The sequence below is a fragment of the Bombus affinis genome, chromosome 4 (genome assembly GCF_024516045.1).
Source record: "Bombus affinis isolate iyBomAffi1 chromosome 4, iyBomAffi1.2, whole genome shotgun sequence".
In the NCBI taxonomy this organism is placed as follows: Eukaryota; Metazoa; Arthropoda; class Insecta; order Hymenoptera; family Apidae; genus Bombus; species Bombus affinis.
Window position 1 is genome coordinate 14672523 of NC_066347.1, and position 24989 is coordinate 14697511.

At 35.0% G+C, this 24989-nt stretch overlaps 2 protein-coding genes across 10 annotated transcripts in view; one reads left to right on the forward strand and one right to left on the reverse strand.

The window, feature by feature from the left end:
- The window catches only part of LOC126915553 (dual specificity calcium/calmodulin-dependent 3',5'-cyclic nucleotide phosphodiesterase 1-like), a 212929-nt gene that overhangs the window by 56192 nt on the left and 131748 nt on the right, over positions 1-24989 (reverse strand). The window lies entirely within an intron of this gene.
- Positions 2622-12285, forward strand: LOC126915554 (maltase 1-like). Its single transcript, XM_050720320.1, has 8 exons — positions 2622-2800; positions 5895-6082; positions 7216-7485; positions 7954-8205; positions 8542-8727; positions 9164-9365; positions 10595-10937; positions 11480-12285. Exons 1-8 carry the CDS (start codon positions 2641-2643, stop codon positions 11613-11615), a joined length of 1737 nt encoding a protein of 578 aa, XP_050576277.1. The 5' UTR covers positions 2622-2640; the 3' UTR covers positions 11616-12285.

A 24989-nucleotide genomic window follows, 5' to 3' on the forward strand; every position in this document is an offset into this window, starting at 1 on the left:
TTAGGACTCTCACGAATATCCTATTTTGATTTCTTCATTTTAGTCGTAGAAAAAATTATATTATTATTTGATCTACAGCTATTTGATCTGTAAACACTGATCGTTGTTCTTAATAATATTACGATAATGTAGCAATGTGAGTTGAAGTAATTATTAGGACACTTTACCGATGTGAAATTATTGTTTACTTGTGGCAAAAGATTCTTTCAAGTTTCTACGCTTGTTCTCATTAATCAAGTGACTCGATTTCAAGTCGCTTGAAATAACTTGACTAATCCGAGCTAGACTTTTTTAAAATAACATAATCATAACTAAGAACTGGAAACTAAAAAAGTTCATAACCATCCATCTGTAATCAACAGCTACTTATAACTAGATGTCTGTGCAATTTCATACCTTTATGATCGTACAGAAATAGAATCTAAATAAAGGCTTGTTTTACACAGTAAATATTACAGTAATCGCTTCATCTTGGATATGTTAACTCGTTTAAATTTACCATAAATTCATACTCAGCCGCATTCCACTTGCAGCTAATGTCAACGACAGAAATTAAAATAAAGTAGCATTTTGCTCGTGAATTGGTATAACGAGTCTTTCCCACTGTACGTTCTAATTGTTTGCTACCCGTTTCCGTTTGTAAAATTCAACAATTCCAAATATTCTCCTCAATTTTGACGGGAGGTTCGTTGGTTGCAATAGAAAACATCTTCCTTCGTTGCAATATATACAGAGGAAACTTTGGTACAACTTCGAATTACCCGCCGTGCAAAAAGAGCTGGCAACTTCTTTTCTCGTTCTTTGCCGCTTTCAACAATTTTCTTGGCACACACCAACAAGAGCAAGTTTTATAAAATCTCCGCGCAACACAACTTTTCTTTCGAATTTCGCGGAATCCCGCTTCGAATCTCCTGTTTCCTCGTTGCGAAATTTAGCGTAAGGCGGGCGACTAAAATTCTCAGAATCGCGCACAATGTGAAGCTTATTCGACTTTGCAATTGACGTGGCAGTCACAGGCTAACAGCCTTCAAACTTTCTAACATTTTAAACATCTTACGTACCTCTAATGTCTAATAATAATAATGTCTAAATTTTTTATTTTTAAGATTAATTTTTAAGATAGTATCTGATAATAATAATCTTTAAATGTTTAACGCTAGAATTACCGATAGTTAACACGAAGCTATTTTTATCAAAAACAGTGAAAATGACCGGTCTTTAAAAAATACGTAATAATAGAATATTTTTATATTTATCGATTTATTTTTGGTATTATTAATCCATCTGGGATCATGTTCCCTAAATGACGTTTGACACATTTATAAAATTCTAGAGCCAATCATTTTGACTGCTGTGGTATTTCTAATGCTAGCATCTGGCGATCTAGCGATCGATCCTGAATTCTTCTGATATCTAATATCAACTTTGTACAAAAATTTGTACGAATTTGTACAAAACGAGGAAATTGGTTAATCGAGGTTCGATAAACAGATTACAGGATCCTTTTACACTTTAACAAGTACCAGTCATTTTGACTGGTATTGGTATAAGTAACCTTAATACGAAATTATTTTCAGTTTGAATACATGAAAACCAAAATAAAATTCATTCTATTATTCTTTTAATTATCGTTGCGAAAGTCATTACATTATTGCGGAAAAAATATAACATGAAGTAGGAATTTTAAAATAAAATTGTAAAACCAGTCGATTTGACTGGCCTGGTAGTTCTAATGTTAAGACTAGTTCGAGCTAACCCAAGCTAACCGAAACCTAAAATCAAACTAAAAAATATTAAATAAAGAAAGTATAGATTACCGAAGTATGTCGAGTGGTTAAAAAAGTATTTGCTACACACACTTATTTTTCAACGAAGCATTTTCCTTTTCTTAAGTTCTACATTTCCTTTCCTTGGTATCAAATTGTTGCAATTATATGAAAGTACTATTGAATGATACGAAATTTACTACAGTTGGATCTAATCAACTAGCGTATAAGTGCGATAATAAACGCAGTGGTGTGCAAATACTTTCTGTAGTCACTGAGTCACTGTACAAATTATCGAATAGCTGGGCCAATTTGAACGACGATTTCCTTCTTTATTTTCCTGTACTTGCAAATTGAAACGATACAAACACGTAATAATGCATACATATTTAAACGCATAGCGGTGCAAACGTATGCAAGCCATATTCACATCCATTTATAAACCTCGCTCTAACTTTCTTTTCTTTCCTTTCGTTCTTTTTTATTTTTCATTCGTCCACAAACCTACACGCTCCCCTGCTACACAGCAAAGTAAAAAGTATGAAAAACACTTTTACGAGTATCTGGAAAACTAAAGCCGAGCGCAAGTTCCAAATGAAATTACTCAGAATCATGACGGAGAAAATATTCGATGAACTCTAATCGATGTAATTACTAAAAGTATCTCATTGTAAAAAATACACGAACCGTGAAAACGTAGGACATCATTCAATTCAAATTGCTCGATCATCGCGCGATTTTTCTTTCGTATCGTGTTATTTATCGCGACTTTTCTCAATGCTCCGTTGATAAGGACATGCGATACGCTGCTCTTTTTTACCATCGAATCTGGCATATAAGAAGCCGAGTGATTGCGCGCCGCATCATTCAAATCATGAAGAACATCAGCTTCGTGGTGGTTGTGCTTCTCGTTGCGGTCGGCCTGGCCGCCGCCGAGATCAAGAACAAGGGTTGGTGGCGAAATGCGGTTTTCTATCAAGTGTATCCTCGGAGTTTCATGGATTCGAACGGCGATGGCATTGGAGACTTGAAAGGTAAGAAATCCGTAGGAAACATTAGGATGTTCAGGTATCTGGTAACGTTCTGTGACATGCGAACCGTTCGTTGCATCATTTGAGACAGTTTAAAGAATATCGAGACGAAACAGATGTGACATGATCGCGATTCAGAAAAGCTAGAATAAACAAGATGTAATTTGAATAAATTCGTGATTTAATTATTAATGATAATTAATGAGAAATATACGCTAACTGGTGGAAAAGTTTGGATACGGACGCAGTGGTGTATGAAATATTCTGAAATTTTTATACCGTTTCATTTATTAGTCTTCCTATAGATCTCTTTCTTGTAGCCATTCTTCTCTCTTGTAATGTTCGATTCGTTCTCTCGTGATCATTTTACTGTGTGCTTGTGCAACTAAAATTTCCGATTTCTTGTCGCATCTTTTAACTTTACTCGCGCCATATCTACACACTATGCTCAGGGAATAAGAATTAAGTTCGTAGAAGATTTGAAGCTGGTAAGTAAGGCCAAAATTGAAACGTCTAAGCCATAGAAAATGTATTTAAGTGTACGATACTGTAAACTACCTAAAAAAGTAATAAACTATTAAAAAACATGGTCATTTAAAGATCGCGATTCAAGTGTTGATGGAAGGAAGTTTCGTAACGCGACATATACATCTAACGAAGTGTAATAACGAGATTCTTAAGGATTGTATCGTCATAATTGCAAACTACAATGGCCGAAGCTGACAGGTGTAAATGGTGTTCCTTTGAAAAATTGTCGGAGGAAACCAACAGAGAAATCGAAAGACTGTATAAATCTACATTGTGAATTCTTGTTATAAATAGTGATGATGATTTTGTTAATGGTTCGTGTTAGTTCCGCTTAATTAACCAACAAATAAATTAATGATTCATCTGATCGTACAATTAATATTGTAATTAATTATAGTGTCTAACGGTAGTATCGTTAGTGGTTAACGATATTTTAAGTGATGCATAAAACACTTGGGCATCTCGTGTATAGTGTTGGCAAGTTGGAACCAATCCAAGGTTTCAATTCCTCGCCTAATTACTATGATATCAGCGGTTATTCCCAGTTAACAGTAAAAAGTAACAGTGATTTTCTATAATAACGAAGGAAATAAGAATAAGCCAATAGTAAGCAATAAAATATTTAGGAGATTTATACGTTGAACAGTATTTTCTTACTAGATAAATGGAAGAATACTCTGCAAACATTCTTGTGTATTTTTTTCAAGTAACATCCTTTACTTTTAATTCTTTAATTCTGTACACGTTTCGCAAGAACAGCACGGCGTACGATAACAAAAGATAAAAACAGTTCCGTAATATTTAATTGCACTTCTAGCATCATACTTCCTTTCTTTCATGTACGTGATGTAACGTGCGATCTTCGAACGCTCGATAGTAATTAAAAAGATTCGTCGAATCCCAGAAAATGTCTCCTACGACGGTGAACTAATGAGACAGTGGTAGGATCGGTGATTATTTATTTAAAAAATGAATCGATCTAAATAATCGCGTTTCAGACTGCAGTTGGCATTTTTCCCATTTTCATCTTTCTACAAATATGTTATATCTATTAGTGAAATATCTAGCTTTCCAGTATTTATATATTTAATATTGATATTTAGATTGAAAATTTTCAGAGATTCACACGACAATAATTGTGCGACGTTTAATGATAAATCATGCCAATGGACAAAACGTAAAATAAAGTGTAGCAAATTTTATTTAGAAATGTCTGTTAACTACAGTCGAAATTTATTCGTTTTAAGGCAAATTATTTTGTTCTGATATACTACAATTTCTTATTATACCACAATTTCGATTTTGCAAGTATAATATTTGATAGATTTCACGACATACAACGAACGATACAGAAGTATCGGTTCGTTTCTAATTTTATATACAGATGAGAACACGTTAATGAGTTCTAAGATTACATTAAATTGTTACTTACTTTGCCGTATGACGCCACGATTATTTGCGTCTTTCACTTACCTGTAACAACATCGATTACGACATTAACAAAATTATGCTTGGGTGTGTCTTTTTAAATATTAAAACGATACTCGGAATCGTAACAAATTACATCAATATGATTAATAGTAAAATACTAACATAGTAAATGCATAAAATTTAGTAAAATCTATTATTAGAACGTAGCTTCTCCTTTAACACCTATGCATATAGAATTGGTAGTCGACACTAAGATGGACAAACTATTCAATGGTGATTGTTTAGAATAGCGTGCATCTTATCAATTTTGATAAGCTTGAAAATGTAATGCCAAGGTCAACGTTTTGAAAAAAATTTCCCTATACGTATGTACGGATCGCTCATCTTTAGTCTACGTGATATTGTATTAATATCTATAGTATTATCGATTTCATAAATATATTTTTATAGATAAGACGACATTTTTCGAATAGCTGTATATATGAACATCCATTGATATCTCATATCTCACAATTTTATCTAATCATACGATAGAAAAACAAGGTAAAAGATTTCATACTATTCTGCCTATTGAACGGTGGAATTTTACAATGTTATTTTTTTCATCATATTATCCGTAACATTTATCGAAATATTGTTTGCACATGCATTACTGTTCGTAAATATTTCCACGCCTCTAAATTATTGCCAATATATAAAATGTATTTCGAACGAAGTTCTTTAATTTAATTTTGACCTTTGATCTTACATTGATCAAACAGTCATGCATATATACTTAGAATTAGTAGATATTGTTGGTAGGAAGTAATTGATATCAATTGAAGACTACACGAGAAAAATATCATAAGCTCATTTTCCGACTTTTATATCACTGAACGATTATATGACTTTTATGTTAGAACGATACAGTCTGATAAACTCAAAGACCGAATGATATTAATGTAGTTTCTATGTTAATATTTCATTTAATTAATTAACATAATGTAATTAATCAATATAATTAAATCCATCCCATTCCGTGATAACTATCAAAGTTCATCCTGATCGATCACCGGTGTCGTTCGAAAGAATATCCTCCTCCATTTGTATTCCTATAATCGTTGGAATTGACATAAAATTGTACTTGGTTTTCTCACAGGTATTACCAGCAGACTTCAGCATTTCAATTCTACCGGAGTAACAGCGATCTGGCTGTCACCGATCAATAAAAGCCCTATGAATGATTTCGGATATGACATATCAAACTTTACAGACATCGCTCCAGTCTTCGGTACTCTAGAAGATATCGATGATCTTTTGAAAGAGGCTCATAAAATTGGTTTAAAGGTAAAGCGAAATGAAATTTTGCGAATGACGATCGTTGATCTTAATCGAATCGTACAACATCGTTGAATCGTGTTAAGCAATTAAACAACACGCGTAAAGAACGTGGAGAACGAGAGTTTGTTTTAAAGACAAGTTACGTTAACAATTGTAATTTATTACTTGCTTGTATAACATCGAATTACGATGCATATCAGCACATTTTCAACGCGAAAATAATAAACATTTACCATAATACAATAAAGCAATAATATTACCATAGAAATTACGTTGAAAAAATCTGGAAATACCTGTAATCATAGCGATGAGATAAAATATTAAATAATATCAATGAATAGCAGTTGTCTCAATGCTAATAAGCATTTCTTTGATAGTCGAGTTTGTTGAATTATTAGCACTGGCTCAAATATCGCGGTTATTGATTCGTGCCGCACTTTATCCATGTAAATAATTCAAAATTAGTTTGGTAAATAATATATATGTAGTATCTTAATGGGTCTTAGAGGAAAGGACAAGTAATGATGTTTTGATTTAATTAATAATATTCGAAGCAACGAAATAATTACAATGCTGTCGTACGTCTTATTTTCAGACGCGGCTTCCGACTTCCCGATTCACACTCTCCGGCTTCTACACTCGCTCGCTCTCGCTTCTCAATTCACACTCTGCACACCTTTTGCATCCGTTCTCTCCGGCTTCTCAACTAATACTGACTTTAACGTCTCTTTGTCTTTTCCCGCCGTTCGAGACACGTGTCCCGAAACGCCCGTGGTCAGGATCACGCAGGCCCTTTCCACGAAACTATCCACTTAAAAAGAACCGACGACACATTGATGTACCCGACGATGCCGCGGCTCTCGCGACATTGTTTACGATTCGGCAGATATCTTAGACCTTTCGTCCACGATACTACATATATAATATAATATATAATAAATAATATAATCAAATATAACAGTATAATATAATAGGCGTGATATAAGATAGTGCACCGTTATAATTATAATAGTTGGTACTTGACGATTTTTAGCTTTTCCAACATGAACAATCCATCCGTCGATTTGATATATTCGTAGGGACTTACAAAATCGCTAGTAATCGTAAAGGATACGGATAATTTTCTTCTTATTTTTCAGGTTATTTTAGATCTTGTTCCTAATCACACGTCTGACGAGCATCCCTGGTTCGAAAAAAGCGTCAAAAAGGAAGGAAACTATACGGATTACTATATATGGGTCAATGGAATAGGAAAAGACAAGAAGTCACCACCTAACAACTGGGTCAGCGTGTTCAATGGATCAGCATGGACGTATAACGAAACAAGGAAACAATTCTATTTTCATCAATTCTTAAAGTCACAACCAGATTTGAACTACAGAAACCCGGTCGTGCAGGAAGAGATGAAGGTATAGTTCGATCGATTACATTAATATAATTCAAATTGATTCGACGAGACCGCGAATTTCTTTCCATTCTGACTACCGTTTTTGTTTGTAGCTCTCGGTTCTGCTATTCTATGTTTTACCATATCCTATAGTCTATAGAAAGAAAGTAAAGCTAGAGAAAAGTAAGATAAAAGAAAAACAAATTTTTTTCGATGGGCATCGATATCGACGATCGATGGGCTGATTTTTGTGCACAGATTTAGAAATTGAGAAAGATCATTACGTCATTTTATCCAACATATTTTTCATGAAAAATCGAGAATCTTCCACGTTGGCCATTTTAGTTAGTATCTGCTAGATTATAACAAGAACGATGCGATCGCGTCATTGTGATAAGCGTGCCGTTTTTATTTCAATGAATCTACTTTTCCATCTTTAAATAATTATTTCTAACAGAGCGAAACACGTATGGTTATTTTATTTTCGCAGAACATAATGAAATTTTGGTTGGACAAAGGAATTGACGGGTTCCGCATAGATGCTGTACCACACTTGTATGAGCTGAAGGACATAACCAAAAACGAACCAAAGCTTGATCACGTGGATCCCAGTCTCAATGCATCTAATCACGCCTATTACAATCACATTTATACAAAGGACCAGAATGAAACTTACGAATTAGTACAGAGCTGGCGAAATTTCGTGGACGATTATGCGAAACAAAATAATCGTGACGAGATAGTAAGAGAAAGCAAATATATTTTTGAATAATTTTATCTGCCTTGAGAACTATATTCTATTTCGATTTTGTCAATTCGCAATATTTAATATTTTAGTTTCTTCTTTCGAGTTTTAATCTTTGAACGTGTCAATGAAATGCGGTAGCTTCGCTGGTATTGAGATCTCGATAATATTCAATCCTGCACCTTTTTATTAATTATTAACAGAATGTAGAAAGCGCGGAATACTTCACGGATAAAATTTTCAACATTTAAAACCATTAATCCAAATTTGGTCCTATCGCAGAAACCTTATTACCCAAGTAGCCCGTCTCCACGTTAACATTTAATGTTACAGGTGCTTCTGACGGAGGCGTATACTTCTTTATCGAACACGATCAAGTATTACAACTACGGCTCGCACGTCCCATTCAATTTCAAATTTATAACGGACGCCGATGCAAATTCCAACGTCTCTCAGTTGAAGAACGTTATAGATAGTTGGATAAATGAAATGCCGCAGGGTACGGCCGCAAATTGGGTGGTACGTAAATTTTTAATCAAACCACACAAGAGTCTTTAATAACGTTGAATATGCGTCTTGTTTCCAATGAATAAGACAAAAAATGAGAAATTCTGATTCGTTGGGGAATAAGGAAAATCTGCTCTGTTAATTTAGGGATAAGAAGACGATTAGAACCCTGAACATTCGCTTAAATTTTTCATTTTAACAATATTCTTTCGACTACCTAATACTTTCGAATATCAAAAAGAACATCAACTGTGTACAATTTTTGTCGAGTCTAATCAGAAATGAAACTGACGCTTTTCACTGAAAAGTATGTATAACTCCAAGGGATCGAAGATAAATATCATAGAATAAAGAAAATTCGACAAATGCTGAATGTTAAATATCTGGTTGGATTTAGTGCGCGAGTCTATTCCATTGAAAGTATATTTACATAATTATATTTCTATAGATGGGAAACCACGATCGGGTTCGTCTTGGCTCACGTTATCCTGGTAGGGCGGATCAAATGATAATGCTGGAGATGATTTTGCCCGGAGTTGCGGTTACGTACTATGGAGAAGAAATCGGCATGGTGGATATACCTTACATGAAATACGACGTACGCGATGGCTGTCGATCGCCATTCCAATGGGATAACACTACCAGTGCAGGTGAATACACATTTTAGTTTATGGTATTGTGATAATGTAAAGAAGATAGGATGAGATACGTATTTATATGTATCTTGCTTCGTTTAAAAATTATTTAAAAACGATGGTAAAACATCTCTTATATATATTTCACTTACAAATAGTATAAGTATGATCAGTATAGTATAAAGCAACAAGATATTTCGAATTTGTAACTTTTGATAAAAAGTTAAAAATCTTCTCTTTTATCAATATTTTATCATGGGATTATCGTATTTACGTGCAAAGTATGATATCGAAGTCAGATGTGTTTTCTTCATTTACGTTTTCCATAATATTTTCACATATTCGTTGTGTTGTTCGTTCAATTTCCTCGGGGATGTTGTACCTCAACTTGTTAAGTGTAGTGGATTTATTTTCACAGACCTCCACTTCGAATACTTCCATAGAAAAAATCTAGAATTGTTAAATCAAGCGAACGGGAAACTCGATCAAGCTCAGTTACCACTTTCTGACTGATTTTGATAACAAGTTTTTATTACGATAGCACACTCTTGAGACATGAAACGTTCTATGATAAAATTTAAGATATAAGATATACTACTTTAAATATAAGATGTACTACTATATATATGCGTGTGTGTGTGTGTTTTTGATCTTGTTTTGTTTAAAAACTATTTAAAAACGAAATGATACAACTTCTTTATCTACTATCTTTTACTTCCGTTTATTGCTAGGAGAATTTTTAGTTTTGAAATTCCTTTCTACAGTTCAATAACAATTGAAAGGTAAAGAAAGGTATAGCTTTCATATTCAATGGTCTCATATTCATAAATGCAGAATGTTTTATTACCGCAAATGTTAGTAGACTGTGAATTTATAATAGGTTTTGAATTGGGTTTTGTTAATTTATTTAAATTACTGGAACCTGCAGCTGCATTCTTGTTTTAACAGTCAATTCTTTTCGCTTCTAAACAAGCTCGTAAACAAATCGGCGGAAATTACATATATGTATAACTGCTTAATTATTTCAATGTTACATCGCAGTGACATTTTCTGTTAAGAATCAACTAATTCATTTTTATTTAACATCATTTGTCAAATTTTATTTATTTGTTTATCATGGGATTTATGAGTGAAACGATATATAGCATAGCAAATACTTTAATCCAGAAAACTTAGATTAAACCATTAGATGTTATACTTAACGTAGGTATTTAACAGTTGGTAAACTCAAATTCTATTCGTAGGTTTCAGTAAAAACAAAACGACATGGCTACCCGTCAACGATAACTACAAAGAGATCAATTTGCAGAAAGAGAGTAACCAGAAGAAGTCTACCTATCAGCTTTACACTAAATTAATCGAATTACGAAAGAGACATACGCTGAAACATGGTTCTCTCATAACGAAAGAATTATCGAAATATGTGCTCGCCGTCCTGCGAGAAACCGAAGCAGAAACTGTATCGCTTTTGATCAATACTTCACAGAACAGAGCTTCAGTGAACTTGACGGAATTGGGCTCAACTAGGGTGAGCGAAAAGCCAACTAAGATACAACTCGGTAGCACGAACTTCGATAAAGAGCCAGGGTAAGTGAAAACAATTATTCGAATCGAATTCTCCTTGTATATTCTAATCAAACATTAAGATCATTTTGAATAAAGTCTAATCGATCGATATAATTTTAATAAAGTATAAGCAAGATTTAAGTCCGAATATATGTAGCGGGACATACATATAGTGGCTCATGAAAATATTCGAGAATTTATAGAAACTTTTTATAAATATATTATGTGTGTCATACGAAGCATTTTGAAATTTCATTAATATGACAATGGGACACACCTATCGTTGTTATATCGATAAATTTTGAATGTATCTGTAAATGTATATAGAAATTATGGGATATTTATCGCATGCGTTTATTGCACTTTACAATTTGAATGACTAATTATTCGTTACGGTAGTAAGCCAATTTAACGAGGGCATCTGTAATATTAATTATATGTTTCAGACCACTATTTACGCTGTATATTAATTTTAATTATTTCGATTTATTAATTTCAATTGTTATTAATTATTTCAATCATCGAATGCAGCACTAGTGACATAACAATAATTTATTTTTCAGCATCTCGGTTAATAACTCGATAATCGAACTTCCTGGACAAGCAGCCGTTATTCTGATTTCGTCCGGTGCTAGTTTAACCAGTTACTCAGTCATATCTCTTCTATTCGCAGTGTTGTTTTCCCTTTTCCCATGGTAAAACATAAAAACTCTTTGTCTGCTTTCTACTTACTCGTAGACTTATGTGATATGTGAATTTTAGACATTAAGCTTATTCGATGATGCATTTGTGGTTTGCCGAATTTCATAGCGTTCTTAATAGCGCGTTGTACTTTGTTCTCGTGTTTCACGAACAGTTCGCTTCTTCAGGACAGACTTGATTCCAACTAAAACAGCTTCAGGATTTGCTCTATGAAAGTGAACTGCGATGTTCACTGAAAATACTAGAACGAAGCGTAACGAGTTATTAAAAATGCAATCGAGACTCGAAGAAGTACAAATATGTTATGCAAGTGATATATATCTGTCACGTTTAACGATCGAACAACACGAAGTATTTAACGCGTAAAAAAATGACAACCAAACGGTCAACATATTATCGAATTGTAATTGAATTGTACGAATAATCACGATTGCGATTTGCGCGATAAGATCTCGCGTTGTCGAGCGTAATACACCGATTAGCGTATTATACGAGACAGAGTAGAGTGAGTTATTCTACTGATAATTTTCCCGCATCATTACACCGTCGTTATTCTGTCGTAAATAAACTTGAAAAGTAAATGCGATAATTGTAACGATACTTATGCACTTAAAATTGGAAAATGTTACACTCTACGAAATACAAATAAATATTTGGACAACGATTACATCGTGTTGCATTATTGTCCCTGAATGATGTAATAACGAAAGTAAAAAGATTTGAAAACATTCTCCGAACGTATCTGTCGAAATGATATTCGAAGAATATTATTTAAAATCTGTACTATTATATTTACATTTTCTCAGGTAAAATATTCTATTTACCGCTCCTAAATATCCGAGAAAACTGAAGTCTTATTATTTTCTTTTCGCCATCCTTGATCTTCTTCGCTTAAAAAATGCTTACAGGTTGTGTAATTGTTACAAATTTAGAATACTCACGGGCCATACGATTGTTAGAAATAAATCATACAGATACATGGCAGGTATTATCAACGTAACGATTAGTTAAATGCTTTGAACAGAAGATTTTAAATTCGTCAAGAGGCTGACGTGGAACGTATGAGCATAGGAAAGACTTACGAGAAGAATTCTTTGAGAAATTGGATAAAGAATTAGTAGACATTGTATTTATCAGAGATATCATCATCTTAGGAGGCCTCTATAGCCACACAGATAGAAAAGACAGTGATAAACTGGTCCATTTCATGATAACAATAACGAAGTAAATATACATCTGTTAATAGACATCTGTATGCTTAACGAACTAAGAATAACAAATGGATTTTACGAACACAAACACGCCCATAAATATACCTGGGGAAGCAAAACAAAGATATCAAAACTTATCAACAAATCAATCATAGATTATCTGATTTTGAAACAGAGAACCTGTATCGAACTACATGACGTAAGAGTACAAAGAGTACAAAGAGTATTTACGTAACACGTAAATCAGACTACTATTTATTACATTGTTTGTTTATTTATTAAGGCCGATGTATCGCTAATTTTTGTACAAGGAGATCTCCTCGAGTATCTTAACTACGATATCGATAGTTTATTCCAGAAAAGTACTAAAAGTGATTATCAGCAATGAGCATAGCTTCACAAAAAGCCATAAGTATGGAACAACAAGAAAATAGTACCGAGATACGATGGACAGAAGATATCGAAGGAATAGTAAAAAAGATGAAAGCACGATAATTGAAATTAAAGACTATTGACTGGAATTACGTGCTGTAAATTAATTCGCCACTGTCTTTCATAACGTAATGTTCTAAAATTATTGAAAAAATTTATTATACCTTGTCCAGTGGCGAGAACGAATCTCAGCGGAGGATAAAATTATAACGAAATTAATTATGCGAAACTAACGAAACGATAGTTTTTAAAAAATGAGCGAAATACGTGACTGAATCCAAATTCCAAGAATCTTGACTTGTACCGCACTAATTTTCAATCCGAGATTTGTCATCTCAATGCCTCAATTTACCCTGATCCTTAAAAAAATCCTCCACTCGGATGCGATTTCGAATACACAAGTATGTAACAAGGAGCATGATTTGCGCGTTATCCCGTCGATGGCGTGCGAATAATACATAATATCGCGGCTCTGTGACTTTATTAAACACCTGTTGCGTGTCATTTTACAACGCTTCCTTAGGAGGAAGATCAGCTGGAAAGAAAATCGAGTTTCACGGCGTTAACCGAGAAAAAGGACGGCTATCGGATCGAACCGATCCGTTATCGATCTCTCCGCTTCTTCTTCTTTTTCTCTCATCCGATTTCCACCGCAATCTGTCCACGCCCTACGTCACTACGCCCTCGTATCTCGGTCCGTTCACGCAGAAATTTATGTGGCCGGATTCGCACCTGCTGAGACAGAATGGTCGATGAACGAACGGGGATACGCGACAGAAGGAATTACGGTTGTTACTGTTACCGTTCCGTTGTTGGAATTCCGCCAACCGAACTCTGATAAAACTCTTCTGTTAAGCCTGATATTTCTTTCCCTAAATCTTCACTCAGTTTTCCACGCGTTTCTACGATGGAATCGTTTTACTTCGAGTGATTTTCTTACATTCAGCTTCTCATTCTTTCAAGAATTTCCTTGCAAATTGGAATTATTAGATTTTGTTATCGATTATGTGGTAGTATGAAATACATTTTGGCGAATTATTTTCCCACGGTTCGTAGTTATGGTTTTAGCCTAGAATTATGTACGTATCAAAATTAAATTACATGAATTAATTTTAATTTCAACTAGTTGGCTAAACTTGAAAGTTGAAATTTCATTGTACAACGATTGGTGTAGAAAATATTTATTAAAAGTATATAAAATAAATGTATATAATATAAATATTTCGTAATATCGGTACAACACAATCGCGTAAAGTATAACCAATCGTCAAAATTCGCAGTATTGTGACTTGGAGTGTCGATCGTTGATAAATAGCAAGAATATACACGCAAAATTTAACATGTACATTTTTTTAATGTGATGATTTAAGCGACTTTTTCAGTAAGATAATTTGAACGTCCCTTGCCAAATTGTTTAACTGTAAGTACAGAGGAAAAGTACATTCGACAATTCCCTGTCTTTGGTATTGTGAAGAGATAGTAACCTTTTATAGCGATTCAGGTTTTATATTTCACGCGGAATACCGAAACAAGCTTTAGTTCGATTTTTGAAACTCGATAAAAATTTACTGAGCTCTTTCACTTTTACACTTTATTATCTACTGTGATAAGATTATAGTATTACACAGTTGTTCGCTAAAGCGAACGCTTATACAAACTTTCTATGAAAATATTATATTATATAATATACTATACTTGTTATGCAAAATATTTTGAAATTTTATTAACGTCGTAATAAGATACGATCATTGTGATTAAATTGATAGAAACAGGTCTGAAATTGTACATAGAAATTAAAAGATATTTAATGCAAGCATACTTTGCAATTACAGGAAATATTTAAACAATCGATTCGAAGAAACAATCCAATGGGTCAAAATCGAAAAAAGAAAATCTTTTGTTTCAACGTTAATTCGACTATTACGTTTGAATTCTCGACTCCTATCTTTATTATTTTATGTTCATTATTACCGTATTTAATAAATACAATCCGCTTCATATATTAAAAAGTTGTGAACTTCAACTATAGTTTTATGAGTTTCTAACCGATTTCGCGAAGGAGGAGATTACTTAATGCGACAAGTATATTTTTTAAATGTCTTTTTCTGTTTATAAACTGACGCTACAATGACCAATGGTTTAGAACCAATCAGTTTCAATTTCTAACTAATTGGTTCTAGAGCCAATTACGCAATTTTCGTTGTATTTGAAAAATATGGGGATCGAAGATGTTCATGACTGTATCAAAATCATTGAAAGATCTCATCGCGTGAGTATTTAAACGAGCAAATAAGAATGGAATAGAAAGCGTCGCTGGTATCCGAGTTTTAACCAACGTAAAATTTTTATGGCCCTTATACCGTGAGGGCGGCAACGCGGCGGAGTTTGCCATCGCGATCTGCCAGCCATCAACGTTGCTCGTAAATGCGTGCATAAGAATTTTAATACCCACTCACATTGGCTAGATGTCAACAGACTTTAATGATTCTTTGAGAGCGGCCACGATATTCCCCGCTCGATTACCAGTAACCGTGAAACGACTATACGACGCAAAAAACCACCAAACGATCTTTAACGCTTTCTAATGTTATCCATCCATTGCACGTGTACAGCGTAATTCAAGTAGTATGTTTGCAGAAATCAACAAACAATTTATAAATTCGTATGTCTCCATCTTCTTCTTATCGACATTTTTAATGACGATTCATATTGTAGTATCGTGAACAAAAGACCTAAGAGATATCGGGCGAACTATAAACAATATCGCGAGAAAGCCCAAGTGCCGACATCGATGATCGGACCAAACGTAAACGTTACGGGTATAGCCCATAGTAGATGATCGAACCAAACGTAAATGTTACGGGCATAGCCCGTAGTAAGTACTACACAAGTCGTGCGAATGGCTCGAAGGCTGCGCGAGCTTGTTTACGTTTTCGGCCCAAAATTCTCGAACGTAAATCGTAGGTTAAGAAGTTAATCGAGTAGTTACGCGGAAAAGACCTACGTGACCCTGGCCACGAGCGTGTAACATCAATCCACATCAGAGACCAGGCCACACACCGCGGGCGAGATGGTAGCTAGATGTCTACACATCCTTGGCGCGTACCCTCAATAGGCTTAAGGACCCACCATGGGTCTTGGGATTTTCATAGTTAAGGTCCTTCAGACCAAACAAGTATCTTTTGTTTTAAGCGCCCCTTTTACGTTTATTGTTTACTACGGCTTGACACGGGAAAGTTAGTTTTTCTCACGTTCGCTATCTTCCGTTAGCAACTTTCTCCCGTATCCTTAGACACGCCCATCCCTAGCTTTCCTCCGTCACTGGACTTATTCTCTATCCTTAGAATATTCAACATATCTCTACCGGTTTCTACCCTTAGACCAGTCGCGTACTTGATTTATACATATCCATCAGTGTATACTCAATTGTAACTATTAAATGCAAAAATAAAGTTTAATAAAAGAGAAAGTTAATAGTTGTGTTACGGTTCAGCTGTCTTGTTTTTATCATATAACCCTCAAGTTTACGTGACAAGCGGTTGCGGAACACGTGCCAAGACAGAAGACAAAGGGGTGCTAAGGGAGAAAGACGGATTAACAGTCAGTGTTAGTGGAGAAGTCAAAGAGTAGTTAGTTGAGAAATCAGAGAGCGTAAGTTGAGAAGCTAGAGAATGTGAATCGAGAAGTCAGGGAGATAGTGTTGCTAGTGTTGTCGAGAGAGTGTGATCCGCGTAAGAGAGAACGTTGGTGACGAGAGTTGCAAATTAACTATTTAGTTGTCTAGATTATAGTACGTTATTGTATATAGTTCACGTTAAACAACCATCGTTTGCTGTTTAACCAACACCTGTTTAATCCATTTATTGTAAATAAATTAGGTGTAGTAATGATCCTACAATATTACAAAATACAGTTATGTAAGTAATTTCACAGGTTAAATGTTCAAATGGTTTATATTTTGCGATGGTAACGTACATCACCATAATGGATTAATCTTTCTTAATAATTGATTCATTTTCTCGTGACAATTTAATTTTTATGTAATAATCGTTTTACACGATTAGCAACATGACAAACTCTGTTACACTACGATGATATACTTTATCCCTAATCGATTTTTACGTTAGCTATTTGCAAGAGATGGGAGCATTTTGTTATTTATATTTCACTTTTTTCTAATTTCGTATTTATTTCTCATTAACTTTTCGTTAATCATTATTTTCTCTCTACTTTCTACTTTGTCGGATAAGTATTACAAGTCTTACGCTTAGCTGTATTTTATCAACGATCATATCGCGAATGTTTTCAAACGATGTCAAAATCGACGAAATGATAGCAACTGCTCTAAACGTTTGCCAAAGAATCAACTTGGGTCTATCAGATAACACGAAAAATTCCGAGTGAACGAATATTCCTCGAGCTTTCAATTTCTCTCTGGAACATGTTAAGACGAATTGAAAACGTTGCGTGTGACATTCGTACGAATTCAGAGCTGTGCGATCAAAAACCTTACATAGCCGTTCACAGGTCGCCCTCCATAGGAACGCGTTGCCTGCACGAGAAAGGCACAAAGAAATACATCTCGTATCGCATCGAACGATGGAAAAATGAATATTCAGAGTCGATAGCTCGATATTTCGAGTATCTTTCGGTATCGAAATATTTTGTATCTCTGGCATCATTCTAGGCAATACAGAGAAATACTCGAAGGATGCAGAGTTACCTTATATCTAGACTGCGAACGTTTATGCAAATTCATATGTTTATGAATATCTATAATAAAAGAAATTAACTACACAGAGATTGGTTTTACTTGCTAAATCTTACGAGTATTTACGTCTTCGATGTTTTTGTTGAGAAATGTTAAGTTGGTATGACCGCTAGTTACTATAAGCTAAGTTGGTACGACTCCTAACCACGCTCTTTTGTCTTAGGAGTAGACCACGTGTTAATTGCTTAGACGCATTCTGTGTGATCAGACGTATGTGTACAAGAAACAGAAATAAAAGGTGTGATAATCAATCCGTGTGAATCAGCTTGAATATCAACCCCAACCTATATATAATAACAGTTTTATACATTTTTGAATATTATGCACATCCTAATTTCCTATAATAAATAGCCGCAATCTATTCACAACTAAACAAAAAATACTATATGAAGTAATATACTAAACAAAGAATTATTTACATTTACATATTTGAAGGTTACAGGAAAGGAAATGATATACGTATTATGTATAGATCGCGTCTTTTATTTATTTATTTATTTATTTATTATAGGAGAGTACAGGGAACAGAGATTCACATTTCTAATATCTCTACCTATTAATCGGTTAAATCAATCTTAACCACTATAGTAACTATCTGTATATTTGACACCAAAATCAAATCAATTACCATTAAATTGAATGATTAGCAATATAAAGACTCTATTATCTCTCACAAATTTTTCATTTGTCTTAAATTCTATTCCTCTTAACATCAATTAATTCTATTTATTCGCCGTGTTGGTTATCGTAACTAGGACAAAATATTTCGCTATAAAAAGATGTACGCGGCGTAGTTTTCATAATAAATGAAAAATTGGCTTCATTCGTAACGAGTCGTGCTCGGAAATTTGCCCGCCACTAGGCGATTAAGTAACTCCGGTTGCGTTCTCAAGGCGCATTTATCCACGGCTCGATTTACTCTTCCTCTCTCTCTCTCTCTCTCTCTCTTTCTCTTTCTCCCTCTGTTGGTAACGCCTGGCGAAATTAATCAATAACTTAATTACGTCGACGCGTAATTAAATACCCCGTAAAACTCTGCCGTGGATCGTGTTTGTGGCCGGAAAACACCGCAGTTCTAGCCGTGTGCTGGCGCAACGAAACAATAACAGGTCACCGGCGAGCGCGGAGAGGAACGCAACAAATAATGGCCACCCGAGGAAGAAGCGGGAAGTTTCCGGACTTGCGAACACTTGGTTCCAAGTTTGGAACCTCGAACGATCTCATCGTTGCTTCTCTGTTTCGCTGGCGATGAGTTTCCAGATGTAAGTTCGACTAATCCTTGTTTGGAATATGCTTAAGTAAAAGATCAACAAGAGGCACGCCAATTCGTCGGTGAAATTAACAAGGTGACATCAACAATGACAAATGAACAGCGAGTCAAGATATCCTTTGTACTTACATAGGATTAGGAGACTATTTTGAAACTTGCGTAGGTGTTCTATCGGTATAGTAACGTAATAACGATTAATTAATTCTTATATTTGCGAATAATCTCGTACCATTTGTTCGTCCGTCGTTCTTGTATGTGTTATAAAGTTTGAAAGTTTCGCTTGTGTATCGCTCGTACTCGGACGTATCGAAATTATACGATAACTGAGTATCAAAATTCTATCACGTAGAAAAAATATAATCTCGAATGGATACTCGATGCAATATTTTAACGCGAGATAGTTGAGAAAGGGAACAACCTGATAAATTCGACGGTATATAAGCTTTTTGAAAATCGGTGAAAAATCCAAAATGTTTCGAACGAAACGAATAATGTTGCTTTAGTTATTACGCAAATTTAACAGTCTGTATAACTAATGTTACGTTGAAATTTTCGTTGTGCATTGAAACATCGTAATTAATTTAAAAAATGCAATTCTCTCTCGAACAGCATTGCCATTTATTGCGAAGACACTCCGTTTATAGTCTTAGCGTCGATTATCCAAACGTAATTTAGAACATAAAACGTAACTTTCGAAGGTAATAACTAAAAATATCGAGAATATACATTTTTCGAGGACAGCATCCGAATGGAAAGGAAATATCCTTTTTTCGTGCTGGGATAGAATTCACGAACGTTTGAAAGACGCGTCACTTTGTCAAGGATGAAAACGAAAGTGACGGAGAAAACACGAAGGGTGTGGACTTTTGTCGAACGTGTGGTTCGCCGCGTTGTTTTCGTAGCATGAATTATGCATCGGGTTTGAACTATCGATGTTATCTCTGAATAGAGCCCGTTTCGAACGCATTTCAGTGGTAGATCAATGATTTCGTACCGGCGATCCTGCAAGCATAATTTCCTGCATCGGCTTTTATTCGAATCGACCAGTGCCGATGAATTGCTGGATATGAGCATTCATCGCAAGCCTAAATTCAATTCGTTGCGCCACCAATGACCACCTACGGTGCATATTAGAACCCGTACCGTCGTTTGAAAAAGAATCACGGAAGTTTCCCCGAATTTCTCAGAACTCATTTGCATGAAAATGTTATTCGAACCAATAGATTTAACAACAATTTTATCGATATCGTCTTTGAAGCCGATAAGGTCTTGAACGTGACAGAAGCTTTTACAATGGGGTTGTATATGATCACGTTTGAAATAATTACACACGTAAGTCTCGGTTTAATGAGCTACGAAAAGTTTACATTATGTTAGAAAATTAAATTACAAGCTCGAGATTTTGTGACGACGATGAGATAAAATTTAATGGCTGGTATTAATTCATAAAATTCGAGCATGAAGAAAACAACTTTCCCCATGCTGAATATATCTAAAGCGTTAAAATTTGTTAATTGACGTTTGGAGAAGTTCGTTCGTGCACAGGCGATTTATCAAACTTGTAATCAAATATAATCGAATATCAAAACAGTAATCAAATTTGTATAATGAATAATAAAATCAGATTATAAATGTAAAACTAGGGTAATTAACCTTAAAATCTTCTCATGACAAACTAATATTAAAACGCTGAATATCCAAAGCGAGTGGAAATTCAGCCGGCTCTTGACTAATGATTGGTACGTAAAGTAGACACGAACAGCGGGCAAAGTCATGGAAAGGTTGAAAGTAACCACAAGAAAGTAATTAGAAGTAACGTGGCAGTTCGAAGGACTGTTTCGCGTTGATGAACGCGACGTTTCTTTTTCTCTCGGAGCATTCCCGCGAGGTGAGGGCAAGTAAAAGGTAAGTAGAAGGTAATTCTCTCGGGAACCGATAAAAGGAAGTTAGTTTCATCCAATTTCTATATGTTAACCGAACATATTCTCGCGGACCTTCGTATTTCTTGGCTATTTCATATTCGAACGAGGAAAAGCGTTCCATTGGAAACTAATTTCGGCCCGCATGTCGGGCTTATCCCCTCCCCTCTCCCCTTTTCTCCGATTAACAAAAGGCTGTCGTCATCGAATACGAAATTACTTTGCCTGATCAAATAGCGAAATCCTGAGATCAAGATAGGAAAAGTCGTTGAAATTCTAATGCGTTCGTATCCACAGGGATACCGTTATTAGCTGTTACGAGTTAAAGTTAAAACGTCTATTATAATTCTTATTTCCATTTTGCTTAAGCATTGTATTTTACACGATTCAAATCCCGATATATACTTTGATCCGGCGTAACTCTATTTTTCTATGAAGCTGCGATCACTAGAACAAAGCGAATTTTTCATTTTCTCTAAAAACAGACGAATTTTTCTTTGAAGGAAACACGAAATAGCATTCGCGGACAATTCGCTGAGCTTCAAAGAACTTTCGTTGAAGCTTCCTCGTATTGTAATTTCTCGGGAGAAATCGTAAGCGGAATATTCTTACGAACGGCAGCGCACGCCATTCACATACTTCTTTTGACGTACGATAATATCGGCAAACTAGTTCTATACTGTTTGCGATTCGCGAAGAAAGCTACAGCAAACTCAGGAAGCTCGCAACCGTGCAAGGAGAGAAATGATCGGAGAGAGCGATCGTGTTGGTGTACTTACTTAGATCGAGTTATCCCTCTGACGTTTGTGAACGCTTTGAGATTCTTAGCGTGATTGCGAGATAACGTTCCTCAGTCATTTGCAAATTATCCTCAGTTTATGTAAACGTCTTTACGAATTTGTAATGAAGAAAATGCAACGAATCGCGCAGCTTGAAGCACAGGAGTATACGGAAATGTTTAACCTGTCGATCGATTCGTTTCTTAACCAGAAAATTCTATAATCGCAAAATCGCAAAAGTTAATAGAAAGAAATTCATTTTAATCGAATGTCAAATTTCTATTTTTCCATTTTACGATTTTTGTAACGCTCTGTGACTGAAAGAAGGTATCCTCCTTATACGATACGACTTACAATAAATTGGAAATAAAATTAATTTACAAAGGCATAAGATCGAAGACATTAAAATCGATAAATCAATGGAAATATCATGTTTCGTTTGTGTGCTCTTCGTAAGATTATTTCGCTTCGCTCGTAACGCAAAACCGTGGCAAATTTCACCGTTCCAAATTTCCGCGAACACCCTGACGATGTTTCGATCGATCTCGTTGAAAGCAGCGCTTTCAACCACCGTTACATCCGCTTCCTTTCTTCAACATGCCAGGCGTCGTCGAAGACAAACGAGCCGAATTTCGCAGTCTTCTGAACGCGAAGGAAGAATGCACGTTATCCGGTGCAAAGCCGCTGTGAAAGAGACTCCGTTGGTTGTTTAAACCGGCCACGGAAGTTCCGAACTCTGATTGCCCGACAAAACGAACATGTTGACGACCGACGACTAAATTTGAAAGAGGATTCTACGTGCCTTGCATTGTTCACATCGCGATCGGTCGTACAACTGGCATCTCTCGCGTTACAATCCTCCTGCGCCGTGTACCATCTGTTTTGTGTCTTTTCTGGGACTGTCCTCTGATTTGAACCTTCGATACATCATTACACATATTTTTCTTGTTTAAATGGCAGAGATATTTGTAATCGTACGCTTCTGACGAAGAATAATGAATCGATTGAAAACTTTAATCGTAATACCGGTGCAGATATTTTAGATACGCGGAAAAATATTTAAATTTAAAAATTCTATTTAATATTCTTCTAATTTATCTAATTTATTTAAGATTAAGGAAAATATGAAAGGATACTATTGATGATCGTGAACTCTTCTTACGTTAAAGATCTTGTCTGTTTCAGGAAGTCGCTTTGTTCGTTGAACAAATACGAATCTCGTAAAGGAAACTCTCATAAATCTTCTTTTATAAATTTCCAATTGTAATTCGCTAATATTAAAAGTACAGACGATTTTCTAAACGTATCGTCGGTCAGAGACGTGTAAATACTAAGTTTTCCACGCGAATATTGTCAAAGTAAAAGTACGCGGGATCTAATCGCGTAATAAGTTAATCACAGTTCGACATCATTCGTGTTGTTATATCTAAGTGACAAAATCTTAATCGTATAATGTAAAATTTCTCAAACGAGTCATAGGTAAGAAAACACAAATATTATTTATATTAATACGTATTTCTAGGTACCGACACCTCGTTCCGCATAACGTACAGGTTGTTGCAGAGATGTTGCAGAGAATTAATTACAAAAGCAGAAGAAACTAGGAACTGGATTTCTCTCTTCGTTAAATAATCTCGTTTCTGAAAAATTGTAATTCGACAGTATAAAATAAAAAAGTAATGCGCGTACAATTTCCCTTTAACCAATAAAGTAGCTTTGTATCGCAAAGTAACTTTCTCGTAAAGCTCTAAATTGCTTCCATGAAAAGAACGACAGGAGAAAACTTTAGAAATTGACAAATATCGATGTCAGAGATACTCGTGATTTCTTGAACGCATCACAGATCAGCAACAAACGAAGAGGCGAAATGGCGTAAGCTTTCTACTTCGAGGTCTTGCATTATTCAATATTATCCAATTAACGAGAAAAGCGCGGAAATGGGTGGGCAAACATCGTCTAACCACAATGGACACAGCTAAATTGGCAGTCGCGTTATTTCTGTAATAATAAAGAGGCATCGAACCGAGGATAGATTCACGCGGACGATGCTCCTCTTCGAGAACAGAATCCAGCCTGATTCGAATCGGGGTCAAACGATCGGTCGCCATCGGACCGGACTACTTGTAAGTTATTTTCAGTCTAGACGAAACAAATCTGGATGCGATTCTCCTATCCATCATTGATTTGCTGGATATTTTCCACAATTTTCGAGAGGATAAAGCGTCTGGCGATCTTTTGACAAATTTACAGATCGTTTTATTACCACACAACGTTTAATTGACAGATGCGGTGTTATTCTTTTAACGTTGTTGAATAACTTTAGAATACCAGAACTCATCGTTCTCTACTCGTTCTTGTTTTAGCTGCTTCTAAGGAGCGAAATTATAATTGGAAAGCGTAGATTTTCAGTATAACGTTAACAAGATATAAGTATAGTATTGCAAGTGAGCATATAACATATTATTATATATATATTATTCTAAGAAAAATAAATTGTATCCTATTTTTTTTTTTTTATTTTGTATTTTTCTCATCTCGGTATAAGATTATATCACGTAACTGTTTTATTTTATTTTATTTACGACTGTATTATAGTCATATAACAGGTAGTCTACTTGTAAGAATTGTTAATTTTTTCAATCAGAAAAATGGGAATCGTGGATGATTATACGTTATTATCTCGCAGATCTTGCAAGTAAACGAAAATTTAATTATAAAGATTTAAAGGTAGCCTTCCAGTGATCTAGCGCTAATTAACAGTTTCTGTTTATCTTTACAAAGGGCGTGGCCAAATTAGCATCTCCGGAGCGTCATCAATTAGAACAATACTAAAAAGCAAGACATCTCCATCTGCATAATAAACCTACCAAACGACAGATTCGATGGTCAGTATTTAATCAGCACTCTATATTGCCAATCAGTCAGTCTTCGTTCGCGCAATCTCTACCTTTCCAACCAACTCTCTTTTTCTCTTATCAATCAGTATCTG